Source organism: Megalops cyprinoides, chromosome 1 (genome assembly GCF_013368585.1).
Source record: "Megalops cyprinoides isolate fMegCyp1 chromosome 1, fMegCyp1.pri, whole genome shotgun sequence".
Taxonomy (NCBI): Eukaryota; Metazoa; Chordata; class Actinopteri; order Elopiformes; family Megalopidae; genus Megalops; species Megalops cyprinoides.
The window spans coordinates 46287096-46301149 of record NC_050583.1 but is presented as its reverse complement, the minus strand read 5'-3'; the positions used below and the strand labels follow the sequence as shown (position 1 = coordinate 46301149).

The window sequence follows — 14054 nt, the reverse complement described above, 5'->3', positions numbered from 1 at the left end:
AAAGCTTTTCAGCGGAGGAGAATCGGCAGCATTCTTTCACATCATTACCGCAGGGGCTGTTTGACACAGGCCTCGCTCAGTGGCAGCGCGGCCTCCCTGTATGACAGCTGTCAGAGCCTGTTTCTTTAACTCTTGACAGGATTTCGAGATTTTTGGGGGATACCTTTTCTTTATTTAGGTCTTATTTTCATGTAAACTTTTCTTGTCTTTTTCCTGGCTTTTCAGTTTGAGGGTTCTAAACCTGAAAAAATCCCATTTCCACTGCTGTGTGCAGAAACCTTTCATAGGTCTATCGAGCGATGAGATTCCACTCTGTGGAGAGCATGTCACAGAATCTGAGATCGACTGAGAATGTTACCGGATCACAAAGATCCACTGAGCATGTTACAAGATCAGTTCCACTGAGTGTGTTAGAAGAAGAAAGAGATCCACTGACCTGTCACAGGATCAGAGAGATCCACTCAGCTGTTACGGGAGGGTAGAGATCCACTGACTGAGTTATAGGAAGGAAAGGAAGGAAAAAATCCACAGAGCATGTTACAGGATCAGAGAGATCTACTTTCTCTGCAACTGGGTCACCTCACCTGATTGATCTGAGAGGGATCAATTATTGACAAGTCAGCCAATCAGGTTGGCTGAGGTGTGCTAAAATGAGGTTTGTTGAAAATGTCAGTCAGGTTTGGAAGGAGCTGCATTCAGTCCGGTTTGGGTCTGGGCGGAGAGGTGGCTGATGAGATGGAAGTTGGGGGGGGGGGGGGGGGGGGGGGGGGGTCATGCAGGAGTCCCGGGACGCTGTGGAGAGCCCGGCTGCGCATCCCACAGCGGTGGCCTCTGCGGAAGATGAAAGGAAATAAAGACACTCGCTGAAATGAGAGCAGACTCTAATCCATCCATCACCTTCTCTTGGCCTGTCTAATCTACAGCCCAGCCTAATCTGGTTATGTTTGGTTGTGCTGGGAATATGCTTCCCCTGGCAGGCAGCTAATGCCGTGTTACGGTTGAGCTCCCCCACCGTACCCACCCCCCCCCCCCCCCCCCCCACCCCCCGGGCTGGACTGTAATCTTAAGAGCCTTCACCACACAAGAGCACAATGAGCAGATTACATCACTAAAACCAATTTAGCAAAAATGTGGAGATGATATTTTCCTTTCTAATGCAAAAACCTGGGCCAAAGCTGATTCGTTTCAGAAGTGTACTGGATCAAAACGGCAAATTGCACAAAAGGGGGGGCAGCTAAGCCCTTTAAACAGCCCCCACCCCCCCAACCCTCATCAGCCCTCAGTCTCGGATGGGGAAGATTCACACCCTAAAGCCAGAGCCCTAAGTGCCATGGTTAGCCTCTGAGCCTCTGTGTGTCTATGGCTTCCTCAGACTGTGGGCTGCATGCTGAACGCACGATGCAGTGATCCTGCTTTTAGGGGAGGGAGGGGGGTGTCTCCTGCTTCGTCCACTCGCAGGGTTCATTGTAAACTGCATTGTGTTTGGCATGTGTCGAATGGGTGCGTGGTTTTTGGTGGGTGGGTGGGTGGGGGGGGTTACTCAAACTCAAATCTTTCTTATGATGGCTGAATTGATCTTTCATTAAAACATTAACATGTGTTTTTCTTTTCTCTGCCCCTCCCTTTTCTCTTGCAGTCTAATAAAGTCCCTGTGGTCCAGCACCCGCACCATGTGCACCCTCTCACCCCCCTGATCACCTACAGCAATGAGCATTTCACCCCTGGAAACCCCCCGCCGCACCTACAGACCGACGTGGACCCCAAGACAGGTAAGAGCCCCGCCTCCCCGTCACACCCTGTGCCTCCCCCCCCCCCCCCCTTTCCTGCCGCGGTTTGGGAGCCCCCATATCGGAGTGTTTTTGTGCTCCTGGGTTTTCAGTTACAGCCTGGTTGGTGTATATGTCCCATCAGAGTGGAAGCTTAGTCACTGTGAGAGAAAAGGCAGCCGCCATCTTGGTTTCTGTGAATTGGTTTTTTGGGATCCTGGTTAGTTCAGCATTCCTAGCGCCCCCTACTGGCATTTCTGGCATTGGCATATTGAGCGCAGGTGCATTTTGGGTGCGCCTGCAGGGCGTCCCGGTGCGTCTTTCCCCTCAGACGCTCGACTCCTGGCTGCATGTTCTTTCCTTATTCAGTTTACCTTTCACTCAGATTTGAAGGAAAGGAGCACCTGTGTTATGAAGAGAAGACCCTACAAGCTGCCTCTGTGACAGTTAGGGCTCATTGATTGATTGATTGATTGATCGTTTCAGGCTGCAGCATATTCTCCATGCTCCCCACTTGGGCCCGTCTTTTGCAGTACGCACTTGCTGCACACCCAGAGGGCTTCTGACAGCCTGTAGCACAGAGTTGCATCTATGGGGGCTGTAGCTCCTTCCAGAAAGTCTCATTACCTAAATTGTTGCAGTAGAATGCAGCAGTGTATATGGACAACACTTTGAAAAGGTGAAAGGTGAACTTACTTTTATGAATCTGCTTTGTCTGGCGCTGGGAAGGGACTCGTCCTCTTCGTGCTTCTTTTTTTAAATGTCCTCCACGGCATCGTCATGGCAGGAGAGGGATTAATGACGCGGGCGCTGTTTAACGCGGCGGGTAATGGCGCTGCTTAATTGAGCTGAGAGTTTAATTAATCGGGGAGCAACACTGAAACTGCAGGATGACCCACGCGGCGCGGAGACGCCGAGCCGCTCACAACGCTCCTTCGACGTCTGAACAACGTTGTGAGGGCCGGGGCATAGAAGCTCCGAGTGACTTCTCAACACAGCTGAGGTTTATCGAATGTTTATTGCTGTTTTTTTTTTTTTTTTTCCCCTCTAACCCGCTACCACATGGAGCTCTGTGTGCCACGCACAGGAGAATAGTGTTTCTGACCAGTCATATGAAGTGGTGGAGCACTGTAGTGAAGACCACAAGAGCACAGCAGAATGGTTCTGATCCACTCAACTGTGCTGTAGCGTAGAGTATTGGACTTTAGCGGGTTTGATTCTGATCCTCTCCTCAGTGTTGAGGAGTGTAGTGGGTTGGTTCTGATCCACTCTGTCTTTTGAGGTGTAGAGTAGTGGAATGTAGCAGGTTGGTTCCAATCCAGGTGCAGTTTTGGCTGGCTTTAGCGCCGGACACTCCACAGAAGCTAAGCACTTCCCCAGGCTGAAAAACCACGCTCCACATCGCTGGGAAATTGATCACCTTGGACTGCTTTCTGCTGTTTTTACGACAGTGTGTTTTATGACAAGCAGTTGAGATCTCTGGTTGAGATTCTGGGATGTTCTGTGTGTGAGCTTTGCGTTTTCTTTAGTCCTGCTCTCTGAAAGTAAGCAAACTCGATTGTGTTGTCAGAGCTGGTGATGGTTCTTATCTCTCAGCTTTTGTCTGGGTTTTCTGTTTGTCTTTTTCCTCCTCTCTAAGATGCCAGACTGAATAAGCATCTTTTCTCCCCATTGTTGAGCACCAGGTAGAATTTTTTCTTGTGAAACTGCATTTCTCAGTGTTTAAATACACACAGGAGAAGAAAAAATGCACTGGGTACAGTGTTCGGAGGGACCAGGAGTTCAGCTGCTGAGGTTTTCACCGCTCGGGTGAAAAACACGCCGCTAATAATCTCTGAACGAAAAAGCAGGAATGAAGTGAATGTGAGCAGGAAGCCAGCGGCTGCGGCAGCCAGCTGTTGGGGAGTGAGGGCTGAGAAGCTTGTTCAGCTGTTTCCCAGCTCAGCACTCGTTCACAGAATGTGTGTGCTGTAAACCCTGGAGTAGAAGTGAACGGCCTTTTTCTGGAGGTGGTATCAGAAGTTTCTGCTAATACGGCCGTGCTGCCCATGCCAAGGGCACGGTACCTGCCCGACTCTGGCTGTGGTAACGTTGGCGTTTTCGTGTTTTCACCAAAATAATGGACAAGCTGCATCTGCTCTGAAGTTTCTCTGCAGCAGCTGATGGGACTGTGGCCTAGGTATAGATACCACCATGGCAAAAGCTTTGCGTTTGTGTTTTGGCTCTGAAACCACAATTATCTCGCGCAGTAGTCCTCCGGTCGGGTTGGCATGACGATGACGGGGGCGGGGTTTTCCTCCCCTCGTTACCGCGGCAGCACCTCAAAGGGCTTTGATCAAAATGTGTGGTTTAGCACGGCGCGCACGAGACCTGCTTCCTTCTGATGTTGACTTTGTTCAATTGTGGAAATCACAACAGATGAATTTAACGTTCCTGTAGGTTTCATAGGGGAATAGGGTCGACAGGATTGAGGGGGTAAACGTTTGTTCTCCCGCTCTCTCTCTCCCTTCCTCTGTCTCTCTCTCTCTTTCTCTCTCTCTCTCGCTCTCTCTCCCTCTCCCCAGGAATCCCGAGACCTCCACATCCTCCTGATATATCTCCATACTACCCCCTGTCGCCCGGAACCGTCGGCCAAATCCCCCATCCGCTAGGATGGTTAGTACCACAGTAAGCAGCTCCACTTTTTTCCCTAATACTCTATAACTGTATCCTGTTCTCTGTCAGCAGCATGTTCTGATGCTGTCAGCAGTGAAGCTCCCATGTGCTGTATGGTTGCTTACCAGTGCGTTTTAATGTACTGAATTAGCAGTTATGTTGTCACTGTTGTATAAAATGACCATTTTTAGACAGTGTTTTAATGTTTCCTGCCTGATGACAGTGTCCTGCAGTTAGGTTACTGTAATCTGCATGGGAGTGCTATGGAATCAAGGAGCAGCATGACACTTGGTGCACATTATTTATTATTGATGACTAATTGTTGATTATTATTTTACATAAAGGTCCCCCCATACACCCTAGAATGCCACAGAGGCTTCATGATTTATTTTCTAATTCTGAATTATAATAAAAAAAAACACTTTCATGGCATGCACTAATGTTTATTCTGCATTTGTCTATACGTTTGATTTGTAGACTGTTTTATTTGAGGTTAAATTGTGAAGCCTCACAAAAGTAAAGTTTTTTTTTTAAATGCCACATTTTGGAGAACTTTTTTTTGTAAGATGAAGGAAGCGCTTCCATTTTCTGTGCAAGCCATCGATTTCTGCCCTCTTTTCTCTCTTCTCTTTCCCCTTGTTTTTTTTTGGGGGGTGGTGGTAAGGGGGGGGGTCATCTTTGCACCCACCCCATCCCCCACCCCTCGGCTCAGTGAATGACTCGAGTTCTGCTTCTCACCCCAGTAAATTTTTTTTTTTATTTGTTGAGGTGTTGTGCTCAGGGGTGCCTCTGTATTACGTGGTGAGGTGGTCAGGCCAGGGTGTGTGGCCCTGTCCCCCGGCAGCGTTAGAGACGCAGCAGTGCGTAAACGCTGACGCGCTGGCTGTGTTACGCATGCAGCGCGCCTCGCGCCACCACCTTCCCGGGCCACGGGAAACGTAGGCTGCTTCCCCCCGCAACCCTAAGTTGCTTCTTTGTGGAGAGAATGCTATTTTGCATGTTGCTGTATTGTCCAATTAGAGTAATGAACTGTGATTGCCAGTATTTTACCCACAATTCCACACGGAGACCCTTCCCCTGGTAACTCTTGTCAACACTTGTTAATATGACAAAAGGCTACAAATTAAGCTCTGTTAATTTAATGTTTTCTCACCGCGATCTAAATACCGAGAGAAGCCCGGAGCTGGGCTGCTGCTCTTTGATTCGCTGTACTTTATTTTGGTATAAATTTACATTCATTATTGTTTTTCTTTGGATGTGTAGAGCTCAATTAGCGTGATGGCTCCATTAAAGCGTTCGGCGCTTCGTCTTTAATTATCACAACAAAACACCTAGTTCCAGCTTGGGGAAAGGGTTTCCATTGGCATAAGCAAAGGGTTATAAAATTTAATTAGCCATTCCTATCAGATTTGTGGCATTCAAATTGTTCAGAGTTTGCTCTCTTTGATCCGCGCTCTGCAATCCCCAAGATTTCTGTTCTGATCAAATGAGAGTAAAGCTGCCCGCATGGGGAGAGCTTTTACCTTTTTACTCAGCCGCTCTTTCTTCTTTCCAGGCAAGGTCAACCCGTCTACCCAATCACAACGGGAGGATTTAGACACCCCTACCCCACTGCCCTCACCGTTAACGCATCCATGTCAAGGTGAGCTGCTTTCTGGAACCAAAACGCAGGGGGGTTGGGGTGGGGGTAGGGGGGGGTCTGTGGGGGGGGGTGGGGGGGGGGGGTGGTACGTGCATGCTCTTTTAAAACACCAGGGGTCTCCTGAAGAGCTGCTCTCTCTGCTCCGATCTGCAAAAACTTCTCCCTCAAGGAAATGCTCTGTTGCCTCCTCTATTAATAAAGAAATTCCCCACAGTGGCTCCGCAGATATTAAAATATTAATTATTATGAGCATTTTCATAATGAGGCCTCCAGTGAGCGTTTACCCTCGCTGGATGTTGGGAGATGGAAGGGCCTGTGTCTGCGTGTTTGCTTCTTTTAAGAAAGAACAAAAAAAACATGCTGCACTGTGGAATGTGGCTCGTGGAGTCCGCTAACGGGAGGAGGGGTCGGACTTCGGGGAGCAGCGGCGTTTGTGTTGGGGTTTTTTTTTCTTGGTGAAATTGTTCTCTGGGGAAAGACTCCACAGTACTCCAGCAAATAAGTGGGGAAAGGGTTAACTGTAGATGACACACACCCTGGGGTTTGCTGTTTTAAGATATGTTTTTTTTTTTTTTTTTTTTTTTTTTTTTTGAGCAAAAAAAACATATGTCTGTCCCCCCTCCCACTGCCTGCCTGGAGCCCAGAGAGAGGCGCATTCCTGTAATGATGGCATTACCATTTTTGAAAGTCAGAAAATACACATGGTTTATAGCTGTGAGAGTCGGGGCAAAGGCCTGTCAGACTGCTCTCCAGACAGTGACACACTGCTGTGTAATTGCACAGTAAATGCAGAAACCGACTCTGTGGGGCCAGGGTGTTTGCACGCACACTCAAACACACGCGCACACACACACACGCACACACACACCCTCTGGCACGCCCGTGCCTCCGTACCCCTGTAACGGTCAGTGTGGACCTCAGCAGTTTCTTCTCTGAAAGCAAAAGGGACAGGGAGCAGGGGGTCAGCCACGCCCCCTCTCTGAAACCCTGTGTCTCAGCTGATCTCCCGGCGGTCACATTCAACTGTTTGTGGTTGCGGTCATATGTTCCCGGAATGTTCCACTTCCCAGCAACCTGCATAAACGTGACTGAGAGCTGCTGCCATGAAAAGGTTATGAAGCAGGGAACATGAGCTAGTGAGAACACACACACACACTCAAGCATACACACAGCGAAACATTCTCAAAGCACACTGATATGCGCATTCACAAGTGCACAAACATGCACATGTACACACAGATGTGCCTGTGTGTGCACACTCACACACCCCTCCACAGCCCTACCCTGGTTAATTTGGGCTGTATCTAGTGTATCTGGAGTTTACCCAGCAGCCAGTGGACCTGTGTTTAAGTGACGGCTAATTGCCCCTAATGAGGGGTTTATATTGTGATCATCTTATTTCCAGTGCAGCTAATTGAATTGGTGGAGGGTCTGTGAGCTCGGGATGGGCCCAGAATGGCTAATGCATTTTGATAATCCCTAATTGAATTAGCATAGATTAATAGGTAAAGGTCTCTGTCTCTGGTGAGGCCAGTTTAGCATGTTTATGTTAAAACAGGGAAAAGTGGCTATTCTGCTGTGACTGCAGTTCTGCACGCAATTAAATCTCAAAAAAAAATTATAAAATAGTACAATAATAAAAAATACAAATCTCAGAAGAAAAGAAAACAAAATTCCAGATATTCAGGGTCCTGCACTCATTTTAACTTCAGCCGTAAGTGGACTTGAGTGACTCAAGGAGAGCTTGGCAGATGTTGCCAAACATTACCGATGCCCCAGTATGACTTTCCAGACCTTTCTTTTTAAAGCAGAAGGAACATCTTGGTGAGAGGGGGTTTGGGGACCCCGACTGGCACGTCTTGAAGTGCATTAGTATTCGGAAACGCTCTCCATCACCTTGTATCGCCGTATTGGATCAGTAAGCCCTCGAACCGAAGGTGCCTTGGTCTCTGAAAAGGGGAAAAAGGAGAAGGAGGAAAGGAGGAAGCGGGAGAAGGTAGAGCAAATGAAGTACATTATTTTTGATAATGGGGTGACGGACACGGTGCTTCTCGCCGCCTGTGTGACAGCCCGCGCGCCCCCCTTTTCGCCCGCCGCCACCACCGCCGCTGCGGCCTTTGATTGGGCCCCGCCCGCGCGCCAGAGCCAGGGCTTCTGGGAGAGAGCGGATGGGTCATTATCCATTAAACAGCCTCGCCGCCGCCTCGGATCGGCAATTAAACGGCTCCGGCTGCCACTCGGGCCGTGCGGCGCGGTCGTCGCCTTCAGATGCAGACGAGGGAGCTGCGGGGCCCTCTGCCCGGCTAAATTGGTCCGCGGCGCGGCGCTCCTGATGAGCTCGGATAGGGAGCGGCAGCGGGCTTCAAAGAGAGCACCATCATGTTTAAACCATAACCTGGGCCGCACAGCCCAGCCCGGGAGGAGGGGGAGGTCGGGGGGTGGGGGGGGGGAGCGATGGGGGAAGAAGAAGAAGAAGAAGAATGAGGAAAAAAAATTGGATCCGGGAATAGGCGAAACGTAACAAGTGCAGGGGGAGTCTGGGGGTGCGGGGGGGTTGGGGGGGTAGCAGGATAATGACGCCGGGTACTCGGCAGCTCAAAGGAGTCCGCGGCTGGGGAGGAAGGGGCTGAGCGATGACACGCAGCGCGCACGGGAACATGACAGGGATGAAGGCAGGAGAGGAGGCGCGGGCGGGGCCGGCCAGGAAAACACCATCCCCCAGAGAGAGCCTCCAACACAAAATAGTTGTTCCTGGCAAGTTAAGGCTCTTCATTATATTCTGTCTCCGAGCCATGCAGTCAGACGCTGGGCAGATAATGAGCTGTTTTATATATATAAGAAAAAAATCCCCCCCCTTTTTTATGATCATCCAGTCTTCCTCACAGTTTTGTGTACTGTCACTTTTCTCTTGACACACACACACACACGCACGCATACAGTATCACTCACACACGTATGACTGTGTGCACGCACACACGCTCGTACGCGTGCTAACCGGCTGCGCGTCTCTTTGCTCATTACGCCGTGTAGGAGTGAGGTATTTATAGTGCACTCACAGTGAGAGCAGTGACAGTACAGTACAGTGGAGGGACACCAGGCACAGTGAGAGCAGGGATGGGTCTGATCAAAATAACAGGGGTAATGATGATTGCGCTCTGACACCAGTATGTATAATGAGAACGGAAGATGGGTGGGAGCAGTGAATTCTGGGAGATGTGTGCCTCTGAATGGTGTGGAAAGTCATACAGTCACACTGGTCTACATGCTAAGGTGCACAGGCTGAGCTCGGCTGTTAGGTCCTGCTGTTGAGCTCTGTCATTAGGGTCTGCTGTTGAGCTTGTTAGGTTCTGCTGTTGAGCTTGTTAGGTTTTGCTGCAGGGCTTGAGTATTAGGTTCTGCTTTTGAGCATGTAGAGTAGCCTCTCTGTCCAGTGGCATCAGCCTGCAGAATTTTTTTTGTGGGTTACTGTGCATAGATTTTTGGTGTCTGTAGAGGTGTGTGTCATCTACAGTGCATTAGAAGAGGGGAAAGATGACATCCACAGCTACACTTACACTTGTAACTATACCCATACCTACTGTCTTACCTACACTTACACAAATAACTGCACCCACAACTACATCTATAGCAGTCTGATCTACACTTACACACACACACCTAAACCTGCGATCCCAGCTGTATCTACACCCATACCTACGCAGCATTTACCCCTACAGCCATGTGTATACTCCCCCCCCCCACACACACACACACTCGGATGCACACAGGGGTTCTGCTGCGGATGTAATGGAACCCTGAGTCAACTTTTCATCTGCCCCCACCTAAAATCCATACAGTGTGTGCCTCCTAATGGCCTGAGCCCTCTGGGACAGTGCCACGGCTCTGTTCCTCTGTGGTTCCCCCTGCTGGCCCCCGTGGCTGCCACCATGTTCTCTGCATGCAGTGCTGACGTACCCCTCCTTAGATGTTTTTAACAGTGGACCTCAGAGCAGTGCTCCCCCCCCCACTCCCCAGATATGCTACCTAAACATGTGACTCATTGAGTTCTGTGTGTGCATGTTTTTGTACGTATGTGAGAATGTATGTGTGTATGAGAGTTTGTGCATGCCTGTGAGAGATTGCATGCGCGCACGTGAGAATATGTGTACTTCAGTGCACAAGTGTGTGTGTGTGTGTGTGTGTGTGTGAGAGAGTGCGTGCATGCGTGCGTGTGATTGTGAGTGTGTTTGAGAGTGTGCGTGTGTGTGTCCATCTCTCATTTCACCCGTGTCACTCTGACGATTTACACAGTTTTCTCGCCTCCAGGTTCCCCCCGCACATGGTGCCCCCCCACCACAGTTTGCACACCACGGGAATCCCCCACCCAGCCATCGTCACCCCCAACGTCAAGCAGGAGTCCTCTCACAGTGACATCGGCTCCCTCAACAGCTCGTGAGTGTCAAACTTCCTGTGTTATTCTCACCTCTCATTTGTCTCCACCTAACATCTGGTATCACACTAACATTGTCTGTCTGCATTTCGTAGTAATGTCCTCTAATAGCATCTGTGTCTTACACTAACATTGTGTATCATACTGTATCACTGTCTGTGTCTCGCACTAACATCCTGTATCACGCTAACAGTGCTTATGTCTCACTCTAACATTCTGGCTCCCTTCTCCAGTCCGTGAGCCTCTGTAATGTTCTCCATCTGTGGCTGTGTTTGAGATGCCACACAGTGCTTACTACACTGTAAGCTTATGCCCCCACAGGGAGCCAGACAGCACAGAACACAGCGTTCCCTTGTACCCATTTAAACGGTGGGATTTGTTCTGGAGCCGTCGAGCTCTGGTTGCCCAAGGGTGTAGCAGCCATGTCACTCACTCGGTTTAAGCTCCAGCGTTGGTCCGCCCAGACATTATGAGCCAGCCAGGCCTGCCGTATCATTATACAAACGGAAACTTTCCTTCTGCACCGTTCCAGCTCTGCTAATTTGTGTTTTTACAGTCTGCAGTGCTGGAACTATAAATCACATTGTAATAAATGCCATTATATAAATATCATTGCAGCACTGTAAATTGCATTCTTGCGTTATAAATAGCATTTTAACACTGGGAAGAATACCATAGCCATGTCTTTCCAATGTCAACAACATGCTAAAAAGGACCCGGCTGCAACTCAAAATCATGTTCCAGCACAGGAAAGTTTTAGTGCTCATACAAGGATGCTGGTGAAGTGAAGTCCAGGAGCAGTGTTAAAGTGCTTCATGACCTCTAACTATGAACTACACTTCCCACCATCACCTTTTCTGTGAACTACATTTCCCATAAACACTTCTTCTAACTGTGACCTACATTTGCCACATTCTCCATCATCTTTTCTATATTGAAGGTGTATTCTTTTAACTTCAGTTTAATCTTTGTCATTGAAAAAAAACTTAAAGAGCGGCTGTTCTGATCAGATTTGCTATTATAATTACCTATCATTTACACAAGCATGTGAAAGTTTAAAGTTCAAACAGCTCAAATATCCTGCTTTGCAGTGGTGTGATTTAGGGATGTAACAATACCAAAAACTCACGGTATAACACCACGATAAAAAGTCCACAATGCGATATTTATTGCGATGATGGCTAAGGTGACCCTTTCAATGGGTACAGTAACAGCTAGCTGACTAGACATTGTCACATTGCATTGTGCAAATTAGTCAGTTAGCTAACTTCACATTGTCACATTGCAAACAAAGCGTTAGCTACTTCGCAGCCTGCTAGCCACGTTTTCCGCTTATACCAGCTCCGCGAATATCTGCGGTTATACGATTTCCCCCCCTTTGTAGATACTTGCTTGATGTTTAAATTTGGTCTGGGTGGTCCTAATTCTTTAGTTGCCAATTTATCATGATTACTTCGACGACTGAACGGTATTTCTCTTAATGACACAATCAAGTTGCTCTGAGTTGAGGTAACATTAGCCATGTTGACCTTGAATGTGACAAGATTGCTGGCTGCCCCGGCGATCCCTACACCAGGTTAAGTATGATGAAAGCACGTTAGTGCAAGCCCACCCGGAACCCATACAGATTGCATTGCACTGCCTGCAGTTTGAGAAAAATTGTCTTAACATGAGAGTCTATCAGAGCGATCTGGGCGATTTTCAACCAGACTGAAATCGCCCGAAAGGGGCGGTATTCCACAGAACACAATTTGCCGCTGTTTGGACTGTGATATTCAGAGGCAGGACAAACTGTCTAGAACAGTCACAGCGAGTGTAACACTGTGGTAGAATGTGATAGAAAAATTCCCACCCGTTCCCCCTTTGGTGGTGCATCATCCGAAAGCCCTAAGGAACAAACCGCCCCTGGTACAATTGCAAAACAAAAACAATACAATTTTCGACAAGGAGAGATAGTACAATGCAGCTATACAAGTGAAATAACCATGTAATATCCTCGTAGATTTTGTCACAGTCCCACGACAGTATCAAGACACTTTTTTATCGCGATATTTTGCGAAATTCGATATATTATTACATTCCTAGTGTAATTGGCTTACTCTGCCATCTGTGAGAACTGTATAATGCAGCATAAATTGTATCGATTGCCCTCGGATATATTTTGATAATTTTTTCATTTTTAATTAATTTTTAAGCCCTAAATAATGGTTCCTCCAACTTTCACTCTGCTGAAATTGAAGTTACTCTGAACTTAACTCGTGTAGTAATAAGAGGGCAAACTCTGTGTCCCTTGCCTGAGTGCGTTCTCCCTCCTTCTCTCTCCTCCTGCAGGAAGCACCAGGACCAGAAGAAGGAGGATGAAAAGAAGAAGCAGCCGCACATAAAGAAGCCGCTCAACGCCTTCATGCTCTACATGAAGGAGATGCGGGCAAAAGTCGTGGCAGAGTGCACACTCAAGGAGAGCGCAGCTATCAATCAAATTCTGGGCCGGAGGGTAAGGGGTGGTTGCTTCAGTTTCACCACTGCTGATAGGATGAAGGCTTTCTGTGGTTCATCATTTGCATGTCAGATCTGAGACTGTATGTCTGTGTTACAGAAAGGCCAGAGCTCATTGTAGATAATATTTCAGTAAACTTTAAGATTTCATAATCTGCTTTCAAGTCAAGGTTTAAACCTGTTGTGCGTGGCAAAAGAAATTTTGTTTTGTGTAAACCCTCAGCATTCTCTCTCCTTCCCCCTCTCTGCAGTGGCATGCACTATCTAGAGAAGAGCAGGCAAAGTACTACGAGCTGGCCAGGAAAGAGCGACAACTGCACATGCAGCTGTATCCAGGCTGGTCAGCGCGAGACAACTATGTAAGTTTTTAAGTTTTCAACATGTAACATTGCTTTCCTTCCCCAAGTGAGGACTCCAGGGGCTTCCATTCTCGCTCCATCTGTTTTGGGAGTTTTTTTTTTTTGCCGCTTCTTGGAAACTCTGTCACATGGAACTCAGCTACACCCCTCAGTGCTGCACCAACACCCCATTGGCTGGTTCTGTGCTGTTCAGCTGTCCTTACCAATTGGTTGCTCTGAAGCACCTCATTTGAATCTGGCCTTGTTATTGGCTGGTGGTGTGGTGTTGCAGGTGCAGGTGCCAGTAGTAAGGTGCTGAACCTGAACTGCCACATTAAAATATCCGCCTCCTAAGAAAAGACGTGAAAGTTGACCTGTAAGGGGCTCAGGGGTGTGTGTTTAGCAAATTCCTATCACGAATCGACCAGTCGCTGCAGAGCTGTTCCTCGGTCATTAACGCAGGTGGAAGTGAAACCCTTCAGTTGGTTAGTCTGACGCAGGAAGTGCCTCATGGACCGTTTCCTGGGGCTGTGAGATGTCTCATAGCTGTGCTACCCTTCAAGGTCATGTAGATGCCACCATTCAAGCTTTATTTTCATCAGTTTAGCAATTCCAGCACACCTTAGCCATGAAGCCACTGCTCTTTTGCCCTAGATAGATGGGTGTGGTTCCACATCTGGGCGAACAGGAAGTGGTTCTGTGCACAGCGCCGCAGGGTTCTGGTGTTA

The 14054-nt window shown here is 48.3% G+C and overlaps 1 protein-coding gene across 20 annotated transcripts in view; it reads left to right on the top strand.

The window, feature by feature from the left end:
• tcf7l2 (transcription factor 7 like 2) overlaps window positions 1–14054 on the top strand; it is a 96771-nt gene that overhangs the window by 73934 nt on the left and 8783 nt on the right. For 13 of the 20 annotated variants that reach the window (XM_036549560.1, XM_036549533.1, XM_036549516.1 and 10 more), the window contains 6 exons: window positions 1637–1769; window positions 4331–4433; window positions 5977–6063; window positions 10354–10494; window positions 12824–12986; window positions 13240–13347. In XM_036549560.1, the coding sequence (XP_036405453.1) occupies window positions 1637–1769; window positions 4331–4433; window positions 5977–6063; window positions 10354–10494; window positions 12824–12986; window positions 13240–13347 (735 nt within the window). The remainder of the gene's footprint in view (window positions 1–1636; window positions 1770–4330; window positions 4434–5976; window positions 6064–10353; window positions 10495–12823; window positions 12987–13239; window positions 13348–14054) is intronic. The other 7 variants (XM_036549568.1, XM_036549542.1, XM_036549550.1 and 4 more) reach the window with 1 other exon arrangement.